At 27.4% G+C, this 24,242-nt stretch overlaps 1 protein-coding gene across 2 annotated transcripts in view; it reads right to left on the bottom strand.

Moving 5' to 3' along the window:
* The window catches only part of LOC129956922 (telomere-associated protein RIF1-like), a 67,364-nt gene that overhangs the window by 17,064 nt on the left and 26,058 nt on the right, over positions 1 to 24,242 (bottom strand). Inside the window, exons 19-30 of one of the 2 annotated variants that reach the window (XM_056068967.1) lie at positions 23,743 to 23,892; positions 21,439 to 21,529; positions 20,103 to 20,236; positions 19,895 to 19,915; positions 16,610 to 16,795; positions 15,626 to 15,831; positions 13,728 to 13,824; positions 10,370 to 10,537; positions 9,014 to 9,087; positions 8,676 to 8,753; positions 4,989 to 5,031; positions 560 to 4,588 (exon numbers count right to left, since the gene is read on the bottom strand). In XM_056068967.1, the coding sequence (XP_055924942.1) occupies positions 560 to 4,588; positions 4,989 to 5,031; positions 8,676 to 8,753; positions 9,014 to 9,087; positions 10,370 to 10,537; positions 13,728 to 13,824; positions 15,626 to 15,831; positions 16,610 to 16,795; positions 19,895 to 19,915; positions 20,103 to 20,236; positions 21,439 to 21,529; positions 23,743 to 23,892 (5,277 nt within the window). The remainder of the gene's footprint in view (positions 1 to 559; positions 4,589 to 4,988; positions 5,032 to 8,675; positions 8,754 to 9,013; positions 9,088 to 10,369; positions 10,538 to 13,727; positions 13,825 to 15,625; positions 15,832 to 16,609; positions 16,796 to 19,894; positions 19,916 to 20,102; positions 20,237 to 21,438; positions 21,530 to 23,742; positions 23,893 to 24,242) is intronic. The other variant, XM_056068977.1, reaches the window with a different exon arrangement.

Here is a 24,242-nt window from a genome sequence, read left to right as displayed (position 1 = left end):
TTAAGTGAAGAGCTCCCTCCCCCAAAATTAATGATTAATATTTACGAATTTTACACATTATTAAAACATTAACATATTAAAATAAGAAAATATTTTCTAATATTTTATTGCTGCAAGATGGATGTATTTAAATATTCCCCTGCTTGAGTTATCAACAAAAATAACTCATTCGATTTTAAAAGAAGGGAAAAAAGGCATTTTAAAATTTTGTCATTTAAAACAGTTCCTTGGAATATAAAAATGTCAGTGGCACAATTTCCATCATTTTTTTCTTCCTTGACCTTGAAGATGCAAAATAACAAAAAGTTTCATAAAAAGAATTAAAAAAAAATTAATTGGCAAGTGGCAAATTTTAATGAAAGCTCTGAAGTTAAGATGTTTTTTTAAAAAATCATTTTTACTAACAAATTTAAAGAAATTAGAACCTTTCCAATAAATCGTTCAGTCCAATATTATTCTTAGTGACCCCAAAATGGATCACATTAAACTTAATACATAATACAATAATTGTAAATATTGATACATATAAATATAATAAAAATAAAGCAACTGTACTAACTTTTGAATGCGATCCATCAGAAGATGCTTTGCGCTTCTTTAAAATACTAGTCGATGACATAGATGCTGAAAGGTCATCATCTTCTGTGTATACAGAATCATTTTCATTAGAAGTAGGATCATCATCCTCAAGAGGCTGTAAATTATGTACATCAGCTAACATTTTAAGTCTTCGCGTTTGAGGAGCTACACTAGCATTAAATCGAGTATTTACATCTGTCATCTCTTTCAGGTTTAAACAAACTTTTAAGCGTTTAACTGATGATGAAGCAGCCTTCTTCAACTCTTGATCAGATGGCTCATGACTAGAATTTGAATTGTTCATTGATGAATCAAGCTTATTGCTATTCTGAGAAGTGATGGAAGATCCAGTTTTAATCTTTGGTTCAATATGCTTTTTAATTTTTTTTACTGCATTTTCTGGAGTTTTATTTTGCACAGTCTTTTTAGAAGCTATCTTTCCAGAATTTGGTTCACCATCCTTTGGCAAAATATTGCTCATAGAAACAATAAGGTTGGATCTTTGTCTGAAATTAAATGGCGATCTCACAGGGCATTTGGGCTTCCTTCTACGAGAGGAACTTTCCATTTCGTTATTGTTAATCTGAGAAACGGAACTGGTTTTACTAACAGTCAAAATATTGGAAGTATCAGAATTATGAAATTCCACTGACTTTTCATCCTCCAAATTTTTATGAGAGTCTGTATGAATACAGTGATTTTCAACATCATAAATCTCTAAAGCTGACATCTGTAAGTCAGTTTTGGGGTCAACAGGGAGTTCTAAATCAGATTTCAATTTTATAACAGTCATATTTTTATTGATGCCAGACTCCAAGTTTTTAATGGAATGAGTTTCACTGACTTCAGATTCGATACACTTTTCATTTTCTTGCTTTTTTTCATTTAAATCCTTAGTTATACAAGATTCCTCTATTTGTAAGATGCCATTGAGTTCTGGTTTGATAATATTCTCATGCAATTCTAGAATATCATTTTTGCTGCCATCATCATTTCTACTCCTTTGAATGTTTTTTTGTTCTAAAATTACTTCTTCAGTTTTTTTAGTAAAGCGTTGATCATCAATATCACAAGTCTCTTCTATTTCTTCAATTTCAGAAGAAAAAGAATCTGGCACAACTTTAATATCAGGGTCAATTTTGTTTGTTTCAGCTGTTGCAGATACTTCCACAGTTTCAGAAGATTTATTTTTTGTCTCTTCTTCTGGTATTTCCTTTATACATATATTATTAGTATTATTGCAAAGATTCTTTTCAGATGAGCCCAGGATGTCCACATTATCTGAATTGGGAACACTTTCTTTATCGAAATTTTCAAAAACAGCAGTGTATTTTTCTTTCACACTAACAACGTCAAGTATCTTGATTTGATGATCTTGCACAGTTTCATCATGTATTAATTCAGATACTTCATGTGTTTCAATATTTTTAAAAGCAGTTTCATCACTAGTGTTATTTTTGTCTATAATTATTTCAATTTTATTCCCTTCTTTTTCATCTTGAGATTTTAAATTGAAATCTTGTCCACAAGAATCTACATCAGAATCTGCATCTAATTGTAAATCAGCCTTTATTTCAAAATTTTGAGTTTCAACATTATTTGTATCTTCAGAAACATGATCTAACAATTTATCTTCAACAAATTTAGACAATTCCACATCTTGATTTTCAGTAAGTTGTGCAGAATTTACTAAATCATCAACAGGTATAACAGCTTTTAAATTTGCATCACTTACTGATGTTTCATTAGTTATAGGCATATTATGCAAAGAAAAGACAGTCTTTACCTGAGATTTTTCATTTTCTAAATCTGAGTTTGTATCTATAACATCAGATTTTTTAGTACTGTTGGAGTATAAGTCAACTTCACTTTGATCTTCAGACAAAGCCTTGAAATCATTACCAGTATTTTCAATTACTTTGCAAATGTTATGGTTATTATTAGAAATCTCTAACTTTTTCACATCACTATCTTTAAGTTTCTCATCTTGTTTCTTTAAATCTTTATCCACTTGATTACTGGGAGAAAGTAAACAGCTTTTATCAATATCTTGTTCATTTTCCAGTTTTCCATTTACATACAAGTCACACGAATAACCCTCATCATAAGACATAATTTTATCTTGAATGTCTAATATGACTTTATTTATATCCTCAAGTACTGAATTTTGCTCACTGTCACCTTCAACAGAAGCAGGATATTCATCGGTATCTTTTGATTCATTTTTTGTTTGTGAATTGTTTTCAGATAATTTAACCATCTCATTTAATGTTAATTGGTCAAAATTTGTTTCACTATCCATATTCTCATCTTCAATATCAAGTTTATTAATCTTTGGAGCTGCATTTAAAGCAGGCATACTTTTACGTTTAGAAGGCCTTTTGGAAATTTTTTTATTACCAGCACAACTGAATGATTTTCGGCCTATATTTTTATTAGCACTACGAAGTGATTTTACCCTTACAGTTTTAGGACTGTCTTCTTTAAAAACATTTTCCACTGAATCTGCTGATTTAGCAAACTTAATTTCCACACTGGGTTTAATTTTCTCTTCTTCTATACATAATTTATCTAGTACAATTACAGGTTCACTTGTTTGAACAGTATATATGTCAGTGAACAAAGGTGGTTTATTCTCTGCAATGAGCATCTTCTTTTCATCATCAGTTTTCATAAGTACATCTGACAAAGCAGTTTTAATTGTTTTGTTCTCAGTCTTATTTAAATGCTCATCTAAAATTACTAAATTTTCAGATGATTTAAGAGGCATGGAAGAAATAGTTTTAGTCACAAATGTAGATGCTTGATTTACGACGTCTGCAACAATATCATCACATGATGGTTGTATTAAATCAGTAGGGGTTTCAGGACATTCATTGGATTCTTTTACAAATGAATTATTCACATTTTGATCAATACAGTCCTTTGCAAAATTAGTTTCAGATTTCACTTCAATCTTATTCGATTTATTTTCACTGTCTTTTGGAGAATCAAATGCAAGCATTCTTCTTGAATTTATAGGAGACATATCTTTAGCTGGTAATTTTATGCAGCTCATACTATCTCCAGAACTCTGAGAACTTGGAATTATATCATCAGAATCATCAAGATCAATAATTTCAATACAAGATTGATTTGATTTGGATAGTATAGTTTGCTCATCCAATTTATTTGAAACTGTGCACAAGGGGAGAGATTCTGACAGGTTCTTTTGTTGCAAAGACTTCTTGTAATCACTTTTAGAAGTTTTCTTCAAATGAGTTGCACTGCCATTTTGTTTTGATTTTCCATTCTTTTTTGGTAAAGCCAGAGTATTAGTTGTCGACTCTGTGTTTGATTTAAACTTTTTATTTATATTCTTTTGAGAGTCCTGTGTCTCATCAGAATCAGATTCAACTCTTCCCTTTTTAATAATAATTGTATCATTCTTTTCTTTAGAAACAGATTCTCTGTCCTTCACACTATTGTCAAATGAAGCTTCAGATGAGTCTTTATTATTAATCAGTTCCTGAGAATTTAACAATTCATCAGAAGAACTTCTTTTTCTTCCATGTCGTTGAGATAGTCTTGATTCACCTTGACTAAAAGATGGTGATTTAGGGTCGGAAAGACCAACTCCAATTTCATCACTATTCGGCATTTCTTGGAACGCGTTTTTAGAATCAACTCCTACTTCTTGAGAACTGATACTATCTGAACTTGTTACAACAATGACATCAGATGATTTAATATTTTCAGCACTGTGCCCATCATTTTTGCAAATTTTCGAAAAAGTGGTTTCTTTTTCCAACAATGCTTTTTCATTTTTGGAAGTAGTTTCATTTTCAGTAGTTTTGGTTTCTTGGGAAATAAGGTTTTTTCTTTCACTACAATCTGTGTCATTTTGATTTGATAACACTTCTATACTTGAATTAATATCCTGCGATTCCTCCACTTTTTTAGAAGTTATTTCCTCTTTATTTTTGCCAAAATCTAATTCTTGATTTGATGCTATTAATTTCTCTGAGTCCTGGCATTGAAAGAAATGATAAAAAAAAATATTAATAGAAATATTCTTAAGAATCATATATCTTAAAAACTCTTACTAAAAACATTTTTTACCTTTAATAAATTTGCATCAGATATTCGTGTTGAATTTTAATATCTGACTTTAATACAATCTGAATTGACTTTTTAAAAATTTAAATTCAATAATAATAGAATTTTATTATACTATTATTAGATAAACACAGAAAAGAGATCAATAAACAGTTAGCCATGTAGTATATAGTAACCACAATGTTCATATATAATTTAGTAATTTGTATAAAAACAACTCTAATAAATACAACAGGAATGAGCATATTATCTATATAGAATATTGCTAATTCTTCATAGAGGGGCAAAAATCAGAAAAACCATTGACTTACCTCCTGAGATTTGAATTCTATAATTTCACAAGAAGAGCTAGTGCTGTAACAAGAATCAATTTCATTTTAAATAAAAATACAGTCAAAAAACAATTCAAATATTTCAAGCATATCTTAAAATTAATGTACATGAATAATCTTAAAGAAAAAAACAAGACTGATGCTTTTGGGGGAATGATGATAGAGAAATAAAGTATGATGATTTTATAGTATAATCATACTCACACCTATGACAGGGGTGTTTGTGGGACCCCAAAAAATCCCCTGAAACTTTTACGGACTTACTACCGGCATTTTGGAGTTTCGAGAAGGAGGGGGGGGGGGGGGGAGAAATGAAAAATTACAATTATGAAGTATTGAATGACCTAATTATAAAAGTTCAATGAATTACTTTTTTTGCAAAATTAATAACCATAAATTTTCAAACATATAAACTACTACATTTTATGCAAATATTTTAAATTACCTGAATTAATTCTTTTAAAAAAAATTATCTAATTTCTGCTGCTTTTTTTTTATTTTCTGATGTTTGTGGGCTTGTCTTTCTTTTGTGGTGAACTTCATAATTGCAGGAAGGTTGACTTTTATTTTCCTCATTTACAGTTGAAGAAATTTCCTCGAGAACTGCACATGCAGAGGTAGAAGCAGTTTGCTTTTCTGCTAATGTAAAAGGTTTTTCAGAGACTTTTATAGGTGACTCATCTGAAATACATGTTTTTAAGTCCTCTTGATATGTTTTCCAACTTCTGTTCATATTCAGTAAGAGATCTTTGTGAATTGGATCAGTCATTGGATTTTTTGAGCCATATTTTTCACATGAGGTTTCTTTAGAAGCCATTAAATCATATTTAATAGTCTGCACTGCATCTAGGGAATCAATCTTAAGAGAGGTTCTATAGTCAGTGACAAGTGTATCCATTAAGTTGAATGCACTTTCCACTAATGGGCCATGGAAGCAGCTAAGGCAGGCTTTGACCAATTTAGCCAATGTAGGATACTTATAATCATTTGTGAAATCACCTTTTAAATTAAAAACTTTAGACCAATATTTATCAATTGTACACTTGACTTGATTTCCACTTTCATCAGATGTGTAGAGCATTTCTTTGGTGATATCAATATCACTCTGGTATAACCTTATTTCAGCTTCTACTTTTGACTTTTCATTATCACTAAAAATATGGGACATAAAAGATGATAATTTTTCAAAAGCTAATATTGTACTGGTTTTACCTCTTAGCTCTGGATCTAATGCTGTAAAACTAATTAGATATGAATTTTTAAGGGGTAATTTCTGTTTCATATGCTGAAATTTCTAAATGAAATTCTCTTGCGTACATAAATAAAAAAATATTTCAATAAGCGAAACGAAAAATTTACACGTGCATCAATAAATGAAACGAAAATTTTACACAGCGGAGAAAAAAAAGTTGCGAAGCGATCAATGACAAATAGCTAATACGGCGAAAAATCCCCCTTCTCTACTTATTGGCGCCACGCCAGTAGAGATAAGACCTTTGAACCCAGAGTCACGTTATCGCACATCTGGTCGAACGAAGTCTCCCCCTTTTTTTTTCTGCCGCGCCTACTTGCCGAAAAGAATCCAGAAGAGAATGTCCGAGAACCGGGGGAATGAGTCATAACTCGCAATAAGGAAAGAACAAAAAAGAAGTTTTCCCCCCCCTTTTCACGCATTATCACTGCCTTTGGAGAAAGAAAGGAAAAGTTTTCACCACACACACTGACCTTGCGTTTTCTGCTTTCAAAGCAAACAAAATTACCCAGATCAAAATAAATAATTCATTATTATTCCTACTTCCTTTTGAACGACGATCCCCGGAAATTCCGGGGATCGAAGTTCAAAATCCCCGGAATTCCGGGGTTTCCCCGGAGCACAAACACCCCTGCTATGATGAAAGTAGTACTTTCGATTGCAATTTTTTACACATTTATTATAAAAATTCGGCTATAATTTAAGAATACTGGATTTAATTTATCTTTCTCATTGCTCTTATTATGATTACAGTATAAATAAAAGAGAAATGCATATATATTATACATGCTATAAAATTAGAACTATTTGATATATTTTCTTCAAAGTTTGCTCAGAAATATTAAAAAGCATAAAAAAGGGTTAGGTGAAAATTTTATAATAATTTACCAAATGCCTTGTTTTTAATTAATCTGCACAAACCTATCATGTAAAGGGTGTTACTTTAGGTATCTGATTCTTATGTTATAGAAAAATATAATTTATTTATGAAGATGAATCATTTGTCAGTGATAGTTTTGTTGTGTATACTTAATTAGATACTTTGAAATATGAAGATCATAAACATTTTAAATCACGTGTTAAGGGATAGAATGGAAGAAACATCTCCAAATGTTTCTTGGGAATTAACATTTTGATAAATTTGGTGCATATTTTGAAGCAAGATTTTTTGATAATAAAAGATTATATCTTCAATGGCAATCTATATGGGTATATCCCCCATGACTGGTTTTTCAGAATAATCCGCCAATTCATACATAACTATATTTGAATTCATGGAGTTCATACCAATACGATATCCTAGTTGAGATCTATTCTAATTAGAATTTTTTTTAGCTATTCTATCAATAACTTTTTGGTGTTGATAAAACTTGAAAAGCAGAAAAACTATCCATTAACAACAATGTATTTTTCTTAATGGAATAGTGAGATCATCAATAGTTTGGTAGACTGCTAAAACTTCAGCTGTAAAGATGGAACTACTATAATGAATACGATTATCAAAAGATTGTGTATTTGACTGGCCTGCAATAGAAGTGATAAACTGCAATTTAGTTGTGGCGATGACAAAATAACCTTGAAACTCATTGTTGAGAGTCTCTTGAAAAAGAACTTTGGTGATAGAAGTAGGTTGAGCCTTATTTTGGAAATTGAACTAGTAAAGGAGTATTTTCAAAATTTCATTCTCACAAATGGAAGAACCAGGGAAATTTATAATTCAGGTAGAAGAAATTTCTAATTCTGGAAGTATGCTAACAACTGCAATTTTGTCTTTTTTTAATTTAACAACTGGATGTCAATGCTAGACTTCTGACCACAGATTGGAGAATGAGCACCATTTGTGAATTGTTAAATAAAGAACTGCAAAGTCAATCTTTTGATTTTATTCAATAGAAATTCTTTGTCAGCAGTTTTCATCATGACAATGTTTACTGTTCATTTAAGAAGATCAAGAGCAAATCTATGGGCCATTGTTTGAATGATTATGCAAGGTTTGAACGTTTATTAGTCCAAAGGTTCTTTAAATTAATCACACTTGGTTTATTTTGGAAAAAGTTAAATGTAAATGTTTAATAATTAGCTTCCAAGGTAGTGGAGAACCTCAAAGCACAGAATGAGGTTTTCATTTTGAGAGATTGTACACAGAATATTCTTGTAGACAAATTTTGATTTTTCAGTAGTTGCTTTATTAGTAAACTTTTGGCACAGTGTTTTGGTATTTTTTTTTTTGGTAGATTTCTTATAGGTAGACTCATATATGCATTCATAATTCTGTAATGATTAAATAAAATGACTTTTTTTAAATGAAGGCTGACTTTAACTTTATTGTAGATGTATCTAAATTCTCACATATTTTAAAATTTTCAGCAAAAAACATTTAAGATTGCTGAGAAAAAAATGTCCTGAATACTTACTCAAAAGATTCACTAGAGCCTCCCAAAGTGGTTGTTTCTTGAGACTGTGATAGATCATTATACATAGCTGGAACAAAACTTTAAAAAAAAAAAAAAAATGAAGAAAAGAAGTTTAAATTATCTTGCTTTACATGTACAAAAGCCTAAAATATTAGAAATCGCATGTATTTTACTATGAAAAAATTCTTGAACAGAGAATACATAATATGACCTAAGTTTTTAAACAACAAAATGCAGTAATTTAGAAATAAAAATTGAAGTTATTATACTTGTACTTAAAAAAAAAAAAATTATATCAGAGAACCTTTTTCCCCCCTGTAGTTAGACAAATAAAATACCTTTTACGACGTCGAAAGCTTCGGCGCTTTGGTGTCAAAGATCCAGCAGCTGGACTATCAATTATAACAAATTCCTATTTTATGAATAATAAAAAAAGGATTTTTAAAATATGATTTTTACATTCAATTTATAAATATTTGTAAGAATATTATAGCTAATCTTGAAATATTCAAAGTATTATATAATTTTATTTTATAGTAAAATGCAAATTAATAATATGATACACTAATTTTATTATTTTTTTGAAGAAACTTTTATTTGGCAATTCATATTCTTTAGGAGGATAGAAGCAAGCAGCAAAAATCGAAGTTGCATAATAAATCTATTGCCGAGAGAAACTTAGTTAAATCAATTTTTTTCTTCTTCTTTCTCTGGTAATCAAAAAAAAAAAAATAGTAACAAATTGCTTTTATTTAAAATTTGCTTTTTCTAAATACCTCTGTAATAATTATCAACATTGATCATTAATGAATGATCATTGATGAAATTAATATCCTTAATCTGCCTCAGGACTTGATTGTTGTATAATGTATTCAATCAAAAGGGCCATGAAAACACGATGGATGCCAATTACATTGATTAAAATTTTTGAAATTATTAATCAAATGGCTATAAAGATATGCATATTAATTACTTATTGTTTATATGCAAATTAGCTTTTATTTATAAAAATATTAAATAAATTTTTATATTTATTCCTAGTTTTGAAAATGGCAATTCCTCTTTCTTTGTCAATTTTTAAACAAAACTTTTTAATTTACTGCATTAAACTTTCTTTTTGTAATTTCACTTTTGTAATGACTTTTAAATATGGCCTTATTATTATCAAATTATTTGTCAGCATAATAAGGATTCCAATAAGAGAAAATGCAAAACATATATAGAATAAATCAGACCACTGGCAAGAAACATATGCATTAAAATATTGAACTAAAATATATTGAGAATTTTATTTTAACTGAGCAGGAATGATGACCTTTATAAAATCAATTAATAATCTCAAAATGTGCTGAGAAAAATTTAGTGATAAAACAAATGTTTTATACAATAATTAGATGGGAGATTCATTATCATAATTCTAAATACAAAATTATCACTTTTGATAAAACAAATACTTGCAACAATATAAGCAACTTTCAATAAGAGGTTCTGTGGATTAAAGTTAACGAATGTTACACATTCTGCAATTATTATTATTATTATTAATAATATATATATATATATATATATATATATATATATATATATATATATATATATATATATATATATATATATATATATATATATATATATATAATTTTTACTACACTTAACTTGAATATTAAACTGCAAAAGAAAATGTTTATACATACATCATTAGGTAATTCATCAACACTCTTCTTATAGCCAAGTTTTTTATCTTTTATTTGTTTAGAATCTGTCTCTCTAACACCACATTTCAAATCCTTTGGTTTAACATCTAATGGCTTTACAAATGAATCTTTGATGCCAGAACATTTTTCAAAATTAATTACTTCATCCTGTAATTTCCAAACAAATTTTTATGGAAAACAATAAAATATATCTATAATTTAAATGTGAAGATAATATAAAAATATTTTTATTTAAATCACTTATTAAACATAATTAATATTTATCAACTCTCTTGTTGAAGCTTACAAGGATATGAAAACAATAATAATTTTATTTTTTTACTTATTTTATTACATCACTAAAAAGTAATTTTTTCAAAACCTTATGTTTACTTTTCAGCTTTTTAATCTCTAATTTATTATTTGTAATTACATTATTGAAACATTGATTGAATTGAATCGAAATTACAAATAACAATTAGCTTATAATTAAGTTTTGAAAATATTAAAATAGTATATTACATCTGGTGAAATGCAGACGGAAAAAATAATATTTGCAGCAGATGCAAATAAATTTCTGAATTATATTAAAAAAAAAAAAAAAAATTCTTGAAATGAATATTTGATAAGCAGATTTGATTTCTTGATCTTCTGAAAATGCAAATATAATTTGTAATTTCATTTTTTTAAATGAATGCTAAAAAAACCTAAACTGGGAATTAAATTACAAGAACAACAAAGAGATAAATTTTAGACCAAATTTCCAATGATTTCACTATCTAAAAATAATATATTTTTATGAAAATAAATCATATTAGTTGCTTTAGTAACCAGCTTGTTTGTTAGATTGTCTTTTTAAGCTGCTAAACAATGAATATGAAATGTATTTCTTTTAATTATAAAATTATTTTTTTTTTATTTTTAAAAAATCACCTTGTTATTTGACACAACTGAAGAAAAAATGAGTTTCGATTGAACCTAAATGCTATTATTACTGGGGGTAAAAATTAATGAAAGCATATACAATGAAATAAAAGTAAAAGTGAAAATCTTATTTCACAGTTAATATCAAAATAAGGCAATTTTTCTTTTTCCTAATTTTAACATGGCAAAAGCATGCAACTGAATGTGTTAATGTATGAATTTGAATTTCATCATAGTTTTAAATATATAGTGACAGATGTTCTCGATCACCACATTTGGTATTTTGTTCAAATTGAGTATTTGCATGATGAATACGTATAAATCTGGATTTTCTTAAGAATCACTGGTATAGCTGGTTTTGCTAGCAGCAAAAGCCAATAAATTTGAAAGCCAGTTGATTGTGTAAAAGACAGATTGTGTACTGCATTTAAACATTTTATTATATATATATAAATTTGTAAGAAATGAAATTGATATCATTGGAAATATAATTCTTTGAGTTTTAAGAAAACATAAAAACTACTTTCGTGAAATAAGTTTCGAAAAGTGCGGTCATTAATTTCCATAAGAAAATCGTAGCATTTACCCACGCGGAAGGGGTAAAGCCTATTTTTGTGCTGGGTTAAACAATATATTTCACACCTATTTTTTAATTTTTTTTATACGTCTACTTTTCTTTGATTGAATAAAATTTTTGGCGACATGATGAGATATCTCCATAGCATTTCTAATAATTATTTTGCAGCTCCATTAATTAGAAAAGCATTTAATAAATAAAGCTGTAAAACCTTCAATAAAGCAGACCGATATATTTGTATAATGATTTGTTTACACTTGGCATTCGACGATAAGTAATAAGAACAATTTCTGTACCACATACAATAGCATAGATATAGAATTACGATAGAATTGTGAAATAAATTTTAATTGCTGAAAACAGTTATGCACTTTCAAATTGATAACGGCATGTAACTGTTACTGAATTATTAAATTTTATTAATCCTTTGAAATTATAAGTTTTTTATAATCTTTTTAAATGTTGCACTATTTTCATATTATCAGATTATGACTATAGTGGATACCACTTTATGTCTTAATTTGCTTTATATTATCAAAATCCTCTAGTCCTAAACTGATATATTCAAATCTATAGAAAAATATTCATTTAATGTTGTCATTATATTGTTATCAGTTTTGAAGAGAATAGACAAATCCTCTATTTTAACTAGCAATGACAGTTGACATTTGCAGAATTTCATACTCCACTTGCAAGAAAACATTTGCAAATCTTTTACTTGTGAGAAGGAATTCCCTTTCTTTTATCTGGACTAGAGCAGTTTGGATTAGTTTAAAGAGACAGCTATATTCCCAGATCAGACTTAAAATCAGTTGCACACATAAATCGATTGAAATATGGAAGCAAAATGGAATGAAAAAAACTGATTTGAGTGCTAAATATAAAATTGATATTTTAAACAGTTATGATAGTCTGCTTAAAGTAAGTCAATGGCATGCTGCAACACAATTGAAAATCATGAGGTTCTTCATAATAAAATCATGAGGATTTTCATCAGGACAAAGAAACAAACAATGATGATTTTGATGGAGACAAATGTTTTGAAAAAAAAACCCCTCCAAAATGAATGTGAAATGAATCCAGTATATGATATTTAGAAACTCAGCACTAATCAACAAATTTTAAAGAAATCATGCATGTACAAACAATATATAAGAGAATTGTTGAAAAATAATTGTCAATAAGCAATGATCACTGAATTTTTTTGTGTGTTATAGACTGAAGAAAATACCCCCCCCCCCCCTGCTGTGATAAAAATATAGCTGATCATACTTGATTCAATTATTTTTTAAAATTAAAATTCTTAACTCCTGATCATATTAAATGGTAGCTATTATATTATTAAATGAACATAGCAGCATAAACAATTAAATTAATTTTTAGGAACTAAGACAAAACAGTACATATATGCTTTCTAAGCACTAAAATAATACATTTTATTATTTCCTTGAGTGCATGGTATCATTACAAGCAACATTTAGAACCTTCCTTGCAAATGCGTTTTGTAATAAGATATTTATTCATAACACTTAAAAAATTTATTTACAACAAAATGCAACTTAATATTGGCACTATCTATTAGTCTTCTTATCAGATACAAAAATAATTTACCAATGTTCTGCTTAATAATTCAAAAACTAAATTATATCCAGAGGATCTATACTGTTTCTCATTTCTCAAAGCATCATTATGTAAAAACTAGAATACTTTATTAACTATGCAGCATTTATGAATAAAACCACACAAATTTTATTTGAAATGCAAATGAAAATCATTTTTAAATGCTCCAAGAAATAAACAATAGATGATTTTTCTTAAGTCTGTCAAATCAAACAAAATATATTTTATGCGACTAACCTCTATGCTGTCAGATGCAGGATTCAAACTACAGTCTTCCAGGGAACTAACTTGTTCATCAGGCATAAGAGATAATTTAGACTTCTTTAAAATAGTCCTTTAAAAGATAATTTTTAGATTAATATTACATTGGAAATATTGTTAAAATATAAAATTGAATACATAATTTGACCAAAGTTTAAAATTTCAAAAAGGATAATTAGCCTAAAGATTAACATAAAAAAAAGTTATGCATTTATATCATTAACATACATATGTAACAGATAGCTTCACATAGTTCTCATAATAGAAAGAAATGCAAATATTTATTCAAAATCAAAAATTGTTAAAACAGATTTGGAATGCTTTATAAACCTTTAATTTCACGTCAAGCCATATAATTTTTAGAAAAGCAGAGTTGATAGAGAAATTAAAAAAAAAAAAATGATAAGGTCTCCGTCTTTATTAAATTTAAGATTTTAATATTACTACAAAGAAAATAATAAAAATATTAGAAGACAGACTCATTATTTTCTTTATAATGCAATCTTGTATTAAATTCAGAAATTCACTGTTATTTTTGTTCAAATGAAAAGAAATACAGAAAATATACAACTGTTTTTATTTTAGTTTAGTTTAGTTATATTAATGTCCCGTTTGAAGCAACACTAGGGCTATTTTGGGACGGACCTCGTAATTTTGAACCGCAATCAGATGAAGAGGACGACACCTGAGCTGGCACCCCCCTCACCACACCAGCGGGAGGACATTTGGTCAGGACGATTTAACGTGCAACAAACCCCCTTATACGACGGTTCTTCGGTGGAATCGAGTCCCGGACCCGAAACCCTACGGCTCACGAGCCGAGACCTTACCACCAGGCCACTGCGACTCCAAAACCGCTATTGGAGAGTATGCGAAATAGTTTCGAGGGGAGCACTCCTGCCGGTTTAATTTAATCATTTTCTCTAAAATCAACAGGATTTTATTTAAATGCATAATACTAGTATTGAAACTTATAACTCTTATCCAATAACATATCCAGGTCCAAACCTAGAAATCCAGATGGAAAAAGGAATCAAGTGTAATAAGTTAAAACCCTATCATAATGTATTTCAAGTAAATGACAACATTTAAACAGTTCTTAGTTTTAATCAATACTCTGTGCATCAAACATTAAATCAAATTTGCTTTAAAAAAATAAAAAGGAAGATTTGACTCACAAAATTTTATATCTGATAACTTATTGTCCTAAAACACATAGGATCATGCATTATGCCCATTCACCAGTAATATAAAATTCACGTTTTTCTATTTTGGTCAATTTTTTTTTACACTTTTCACTACAACTATGTCTCTTTTCTTTCATCTAACTTTAGTTGTTATGTAATACCAATTTCTCATATCCAAATTAGAAATCTAATTAAAAAAATACAATTAAAACAATATTGATTATGAAAACATAAAAAAGTAATTTATTGACTTTGAGGCTTGATATATTATTTCATATTAAGCATAATAACTAAATACATTGGTGATATGTTGTAACTGTGACACTAAGCTCAATTTACAAAATATTGCTGAAAGTAATTGATCATTTTTATGTTTTTACTATAGATGTAAATAGAATGTTCATCAACTTTTATAGTTTCTTACCATATATTGTCAGCAAAACAAAAAAATTAGTTACATAACCTAAAGCAAAAGTTAATATTACAAACACTTTTATATTTACAAACAAAAATTTTCAATAAATGATAAACAAAACTGAATATGACATTTTCAGTTAGGATTCAACGATTTTACTAGCACATACATAAGAGCAAAAAGAGGAAACACATTTCCAAAATTTTACTTTGAAAGATAGTAAAAACTGGATGGAAGAAACTGTATTTAAATCAATGAAATTGCATTCCTACTTAAGTGACTCAGGGATGATCAAAGAAGAGGAAACTGGTGCAAAAGTAGCAAACCAAAATCGTCTGCTTCTTTCTTTGATGTGCCTTCGAGGATGAGTGAAGCAAGACTCCAACAATGGGCACATTACTATGAGAAAATCTGTGTCATATTGTCCTAAATAATGCATTTCAATGGCTGATGTCAAAACATTCCAGAAAACTTCCAACTAGAAGATATTATAGATTAATAATTTATATTCCATTATGTAACAATATTTATTATTTTGTTTATAAATGTAGTATGTGTCATATATTGAAAATTTAATTTATAAGAGCATATGCATGCTAGTTGAATGTTTAGTATTCACTTTAAATTTCAAATCACAATAAGGAAGGGATCAAAACTATATAAGTTTTAAAAGCTATATAGTTTTATTATATATATATATATTCCTAATTTTCTGAGTTACAGTTCTTAATCTCATAATTATGCTAAAGAAACCTTAATTACAAATGAAAAAATATTTTAACACACATATACAAAATGACTAACTTTTTCTCTTAAAGAAAACTTCATAAACAAATAAGCAAAAAAATATTATTAACTCATAACTGCAAATGGTTATTCTCTATTTATTGTAAATAAAAATTGTTCAAAAGCCTTTTTGCACTGATACATGTACTTTTTCAATTATTTTACAAATTATACACAGAATTTGCTTATTTGCAGTTTCTGCGTCATCCAACTCTGAGAATAATCTGAGGTTACTGCTATCTGGTATTACAAAAAACCATGAAATAATAATATATTCAGCATATGTTTATAAAGAAAATTTTAATTTATTGTTTATTTTAACAAAATAAAAAAATATTTTAGAGCTCTTAAACCAAGATGAAAGATTGATTTAACAATAGTTAAAAAAAAAGTTTAACACAATTTAAATTTTATAAACAACAACGTATTAATCTGTATCTCCAAATAAATTAAAATATATATTAACTCACTTTAGTTCCAATTTGCGTTTTAGTTAGACTTATGGCAAATAACTTTGATAGAGAAGGAACAAGTTCTTCTAAAGCTGATGAAATAGCCACACCAGTTTTAAGATTTCCAAAAAACGTTTTTACAAGATCTAATGGAGCAGCTGCTTTCGAAATATGACCTTTTCTTTGAGCCTTTGGAGTGCAAGACTTTAAGAAAAATAAAGTGCATTATTTATTGTAGGATTAAGAATAGTGAAAAGAAAATTGTATAAGAATTCAAAAAGAAGGCAAAAATATGACTTGCATCAATATCATAAAATATCATTTTACAAGAAATCAAAATGGCCTCTTCTGTTTCTCGAGAACAATAGAAAAGTAAATATACAATGCTTATAGCATATTTTCTTAGAAGTTTTTGAATGAAAATTTTTTAAGACTGCCGAGACTTAATTATAAATGAAAAGCTTGATTCATTCATGAAAATAAAAAATAATAATATCCCCCTCCCCCAATTTTTAAGACTTTTAATACAATGACTCAAAGTAATTGAGTGTTTATAGGCTTAAAAGCTTAAAAAGTATAAAATTATATGCAGGAGAGCAATATCCAAACCTTAGATTTGTTTAATAAATTTTCTTAGTCTAATGAAGAGATTTCAAATCTTTATGAAAGTTTTCAAAAATGTGACACACACAACTATCATTGCTTCTGAAATAATCAAAACTTGAAAACTGAGTTTGTTTAGCAAAACTTAGACTGTCTTAATAATTTCAATATATTAGAGTTTGATTAAATAGAAAGAGGGTGATTTGACAAATTATTTTAAGTATATGCTTTTACATGAGATACAGGTACATCAGCAATGAAAATAAATTGGAGATGCTTATATGTATCGATAATTCAGATAGATCTAGTATACTATAAGATTAAAGTATGGGGTAGGAAACATGGTAATTTTTTTTGTTAGATAGCACTAATTTTTAAAAGAAAATGAATATATACTTTATACATTTATTGTAACCCAGATTTGCTGTACAATTATACCATGGCCATTTATGATTTTCAAATTATATTTTGTTACAAAATGTAGCAATATGTTGAAAATTTTCAAATCAGCATTTAGCTTGCATGAAAGGTTTATTTTTATATTATCTGGTTGTAAATTTTATTTTTAGAGTATTTTTTTATTAAAATTTTAATAATTAAATAATATTGTATTAAACAATTGGAAAGTTTAATGGTGCAATGGTTAGAATGAAAGAGGAGATCTGTATCCAATGATAAGCATTTTAAGTCCTATAATTTTCATATATCAGCCATTTATTTAGAAAATGTTTTATTCATTTTGGGAAAAGGCCTAATATTTTGTCTCAGTGATAGAGTCAAATGAAAATTATTTTGTCTGAAATTATGAGATTGCTAACGTTGATAATTTCTTTTGTATTCAATATTAAATTTGGATTTTTACTACGGTCAGAATTTTCAATTTTGTACCATTACTTCTTTGAATCTTCTTTACATTTTAGCAGCTATCAATCATTTCATGGGGGATTTAGGAAGATTTATAGAGATAAGTTGTTAGAAATTAGTAATAAATCACTTGCTAAACTTTCCAATTCTACAAGCGGTGATAATTTAAATTGTTTGTATAAATGAAGTTTTGTATGGAAAAAGTCAATAATATCCTCCTTTTTAATTAAAATCAGTAATTTATTTATTATTACTTATTTTTTATTAAATTAGAGATGTTTATATGCATCGATAATTCTGATAGATTTAGTATACTATAAGATAAAGTATTATTCTTTTTAGAAATATTTTTTTTCACAATTGTTTACATATTTTGTAAGGGGGAAATTTTCCAAGTAAATGCAGGTATTATGCACAACACAATTTGGACACAGCTAGAAAAGTACTTCTCCCCCCAACAATTCTTATTCTTAACATCAATAATATTTTCTTTTGTGCATCTTTTTGCACAAGCACAATTAAATGCTTAGATTTTTTTAAAAAATTAAGTGCAACTTTTTAAAGACATTTAATGGATCTCCACAAACACATCAAATTTTAAAGGCCGAAGAAAATATTCATCACTTTTTACTTCAGACATGATGCAGGCTTGAAACAAACAAACAAACAAAAAAAAAAAAGCCGAATTTTATAAAATACCGAGTTGTGTCAAACACAGGTTATCTAGACAAAGCAGAAGAGGTGCGGTCATAGGAGCTATAATCATGGAGATAAGATTTATTTATATGCTAAAAACATTGGAAACAGTTTGAAACTTTATGAAGATGCAAAAGAAGGATCAAATAATCAAGAAAGTAGCAAACTGGAAAAGGGCTGGCAGCTGTGACAATGGAATTGGAATTCTGAGGTCTTTTCCCATCAAATAAATTATGTTGTTTTTTTTTTTGGAAAATATTCTTTGAAGAAATGAGTTTGGAATGCTTCAATAATTTTTATTTTTAGTGATTTTAAGGAAGTAGTTCCATTTTTATTTTTAATCAAGATCATCAAAGCCATGACAAGTGCAGTGCAGCATACTGACTAAGAAGACAAAAAGCAGGAAAAAGAGAGCATAAGAAAGCGTTTTGAATTTATATAATTTCAGAAAGGAATCTACCAACACAGGTTTGGTTTGGCCCATATTCAAGTCAGCATACTGCAAATAGTTTAAATAAAATGATTTATTTTATGACAGATTTTAGTCTGAAGTTATAACTAAAAGGTATAAAAATTTTTAATTCAAATAGTTTAGAGATTATTATTTTAAAGATAGGTCAAAGAACATTTTAATTTTAAAGCAAGAAAAATATGTAATCTTTATACAAAAATTTCTTGGAAGTACATAAATTATATATTGAAGTTATGTGTAAAATAAATCTAATTCTGAAAGAAAAAATGTATCATGCTAAAAAAGTCATGCAAAATTGTAATTAGTACAAATTATTCAAATAATAAGAATGCATCTTACACAATAAGAGATAATTATTTTCTCACAGAAAGGCAAATGGTAACAGAAAAAAAATATTAAAAGTTTATCCTTTCAGTCCTAATAGGCATATAATATACAAACTGGAGATCAGATTTCATTCTCTATTGGATAAATAAATCCTACTTTTACATGCAATAACATAGAAAGAACTATTTTTTACATAGGATTTAAAATTTTAATCATGCAAAAATTGGGGTGGAAGGGTTAAATAATACAAATTAATTGATTTATAAAATTAATTTGTATTATTTCCTCAACTTATATGACTATTTTAAATTATATTATTTCAATTTTAAAAAATCACTTACTTCCTCCAATAAAAGTGGCTGCTATTGAAAATAATAGTAAAAATTAAGAAAGGCAAAAAAAAAAAAAAAAAAAGTTATTTTTAATAAATATATATAACATTAAACAGAATTTAAAACTTGAATTATATAATTGAATTTGATTTATTCATTTTCTTTGAATAACATAATTTTTTATGCAGTTTATTAAAATTTTTAATTATTTCCTTACCTGATAAATATCATCTTCATTTTCAATATAATTTGTATAGAACGATGTAAGCAGCATGGATAAAAGTTCGACAAATGATGTTAAATTTCCAAGGGGTTTTTTCTTTTTCAGAAGCATAGATGGACTAGCAAATACTGCAAAAAACATAAACATATTTTTAATTATAGGAACAATAATGCATAATCAAATCAGACAATTAAATTTTTTTAGATTACAATACCACATAACCCAGTCTATTTTTATGGTTTATATATTATAGTTGACTATAAATATTAGCTTGTAATAAACCTTAAAAATATGCAGAGTTCATTAATATGAATACTCAGATTTCAAAATTTTATTGTGTAACAGAAGATTGTTTAATTTCTTTGAAAGTTATACACTCTAAGAAGAAAAATATCTATGTTTTGAATGTAAATATAAAGAGACCAATATATGCTATTTTAAATGCATAGCATGCATGAAGTCTAAAATGCAGCTCTTCTTAAACCTTATGAAGCTTATTACTGAGGTTTCGAATAGCAGTTCTGATGTAGGCTATTAAATTAATGATGGTAGTTACGTGTGAAAACACTATTTTAATAACAACAAACCACATTGATCACTCAGCTAAAATAAGATAAAAGAATGTTACTTCAACACCAACAATATTCAAAACCCCATTCTTGATTGAGTTGTTTTGAGAAAGTTTGTAAAAGATTGTGTGTATGTGCTTACATATTAATTCAAGAACCCATAATTTAACTCCAATATACCATTAAGAAAGACATACAACAGAATGTTTGACAAGAGCTGCATTTATAGACTTGATATATGGTATACTATAAAAGAAGTAAATAATGAACATCTGTGATCTTGCAGTCAAAACTTGAATGTATTACAGTATGAATATCTTTTAAATAAGTACAGCACCTATTAAACAAAATGAGACATCCATTCTGATTCACTATGCACACTTCCTTTTAAAGTTATAAAATGGGAAAAGCAAAACAAGTCATTATTTTAAGGAAACCAAAAAAACCAAACCAAAAAAATAATTACTTATGTTTGATTTAAATAATAATTTATATTTTTAATCTTGTTAAAACTAAGATTCATATTGAAACATAAGATTCACGGCTGCATTGATGAAAGAAGGCATTGGATTTATTTATATAAGGAAAGAACAATAGCTATAAATATACTTCACAATGCTTAGCATGGAATCTAAGTACCTAGCAAATTTGGAAACTTCAAATTAAAAAAAAAAAAAAAATCAAGAAAATAATTAATTTTGCAAGAAGAATGTGATAATTATAGCATTTTTAATAGGTTATGATGATGTGCTATATATTACCTGGTGTAGAAGAAGCCGATGCTGAAGTGAAATCAATGGATTCCAAAACAACTTGCAAAAGGAAGCATACTGTTTCAAAATACTGAGGCTCCTATAGATGAACAATTAACATACAAATAAGTAACCAAAAATTTTGCAACCAGAAATATTGTTTTCATTTTAAATAATTTTATCAGCAAGTCAGTTATTTTTAAACTAGAAAAATCATCATTCAAAATAGATATATTAAAATTCTCAATTACCAATAGAAGTGGGTAATGTAATTTACAAAATGATAAAAAAAAAGAGGCACATATCAACATAGAAATGTTTTAAAACTATTTTTCTTTGCAATAGAGCCTACATATATAATGACTTAATAAACAATAATCCCATGTATTTACAATTTTGTTAGTTGTTTTGATGATTTAATTTTTTTAAACAATTTGCCTTAACCTGCAATTGAAATATAATTTACACTCAGCAAAAGAATAAATTGGAAAAAAAAAAAAAAAAAAAAAACAGCATTTTTTTTTAGAGCTATAGCTGATGACAACTTAAATTGATAGCATGAAGAAAATCACAGACAACATTAAAATGTCTTGAATATTATCTTAATTTTTAAAGTCATCCAATGACCAAACAAAATTAAGTTTAGACACTAAAAGTTAATATTCTACAAAATAAAATACATAATTAAACTATAAACTGTTAGATTTCTCAGAACAATATCTGCAGTTTTAAAATTAATAGATAAAATATTTAATTATACTAAGGTTAAGCATAACTTAAAGAATTATCAGTTTGAGTTGGCATTGATTATAATCGTCATTTGCTAAAAACATACAGCTGTTTCAATGTCAATACTGCTTAATGAAACATTATTATCTACGCAAATTTGCATTAGATTATTCTTTCATTTATGTCAATTTTTCTTCTACATTACAGGTGTGAACAAAATATGTTCTTGTTTTTAAGACAGTTAAGGAATCTTAAATCTGTTTTATTTTATCTGTTTATGAATCTGTTTTATTTTAAATGTTTAATAAATGATTAATTATTTTAAACTCTTTGTTTCTTATAATTATAATCATTGCACACTTGCGTCATCAATTACATAGCAAAAATAAATTGTAAAATGGAGAAAATTTTCTTCTCTAAACATTTACAAAATCATTAGAAGGGAACCTTCTGTACAAATAACTCATTTTAACACCCAAAAAGAAATTATAGAAACTAAAGCCTGATACTTAGGTTAGGTTAGGAAAAATTAGGTTATTTGGGTCTTGAAGTCAGCTAATGGGGTGTTTATAAAGAGCAATGCAATACTTTTACTGTATGTAGACAACATCATTCGCCTCATAAAAATTGAAAAAGAAATGCAAATAACAGTAACATTATTTAAAAACAATTTTGATTTAAAATTAATCAATATAATAAAGACTCTTAAAAACTCAGTTTTCTGGAGAAAATAATAAATCTTATTTGTCTAAAGTGCAATGCATAAATGAAGTCAACTATTGATATAAGAAACTTTTACCACCAATGTTTTAATGTATGATTTCAAAAGGCAGTATCTACTCCATTACAATGTCCCATAACAGATGAGAAAACTAAAAAATGAAGCATTATTCATATAGGAGTACAATAGGCTGTTTAACATTCATTGCATCAAGAATAAGACTGAATTATGCCCTAAACCTCTTTTCAAAATTTCATTCAAATCCTGGAGCAGCTTGGTGAAATTATTAAGATATTACAAATTAGACATTAGAAACATCCCAGATGTACCATAAGGAATCTAAAGTCAATAAAGGATAGGAAAATATGCAAAAGGTGCAAATTGTATAGTTCTTGTTTCTTCATTTTATGATATCATAAATCTTCTAGCAATATTATTTGTACCTTCATTTTATGAAGCTAAAACACCTATCTACTTCACTTTCAGGTGAAACAGAGAATGTTTACCAAGCTAGCAAGATGGATTACTACTTCATTATTATCTATTTAACCAAGGATAATCATATACAGGTATTATTACATAGACACAAACAAATCTTTACGGCACCTTTTAAACAGTGTCATTTTTTATGATTATTTATAAGGAAGATATAGACATTTGTAATCAGGACAATCCTTTTTAATATTCTATCTTTTGTGAATTATTCAGTAACAATACAATCTTTTATTGCTCTCCATGTAATGCTAAACCTTGTAATTGACTAATGTCATTAAAAATATTAATATTTTATTTAATTGTTAAGATCAGAATTTAATCAAACCAAAACACTTTTCTTCTCTACATTTCATAAATTCATTATTCACCTTTAACAGTTCATCTTTAAAGTAATTCTTGAGTCTTGCACAAAAATGTTCACATGCTTCATTTGGAAGTGTTGTTGGCACAAGAGAAGCACAACGTACAAATGTTTTATATAAATTGGTCCAAAGTCGAAATGCAGGCTTGGTCCGAAGCTAAAATAAAATAAATTGACAGTAAATGATACTTTTCCTTTGAAATAGAGATGTGTATGGTGTGATATAGAATTGAATTTTATAAATAATAATTATCTTATAAATTCTAAATAACTTCTTTAAACCACTATAATTCTAGAAGATAATCTTTTTTTAAGGTGGTTTTTTCAGCAGATTATAGAAAAAAATTGATGCTGCAATCTCTTGAAATTAAATATTTCATTATTAATAATCGTTTCAAATTTGCATGGCAAATTATGTTTATTTCAATATAATTTTCAATCACACAGAAAATATTAGTTTCCCCAACTGCATAACTGCATTCAGATATAAATTTGCTCATTAAAAAG

Source organism: Argiope bruennichi, chromosome 2 (assembly GCF_947563725.1).
Source record: "Argiope bruennichi chromosome 2, qqArgBrue1.1, whole genome shotgun sequence".
Classification (NCBI taxonomy): domain Eukaryota; kingdom Metazoa; phylum Arthropoda; class Arachnida; order Araneae; family Araneidae; genus Argiope; species Argiope bruennichi.
This window is presented reverse-complemented; position numbering and strand designations above follow the sequence as displayed.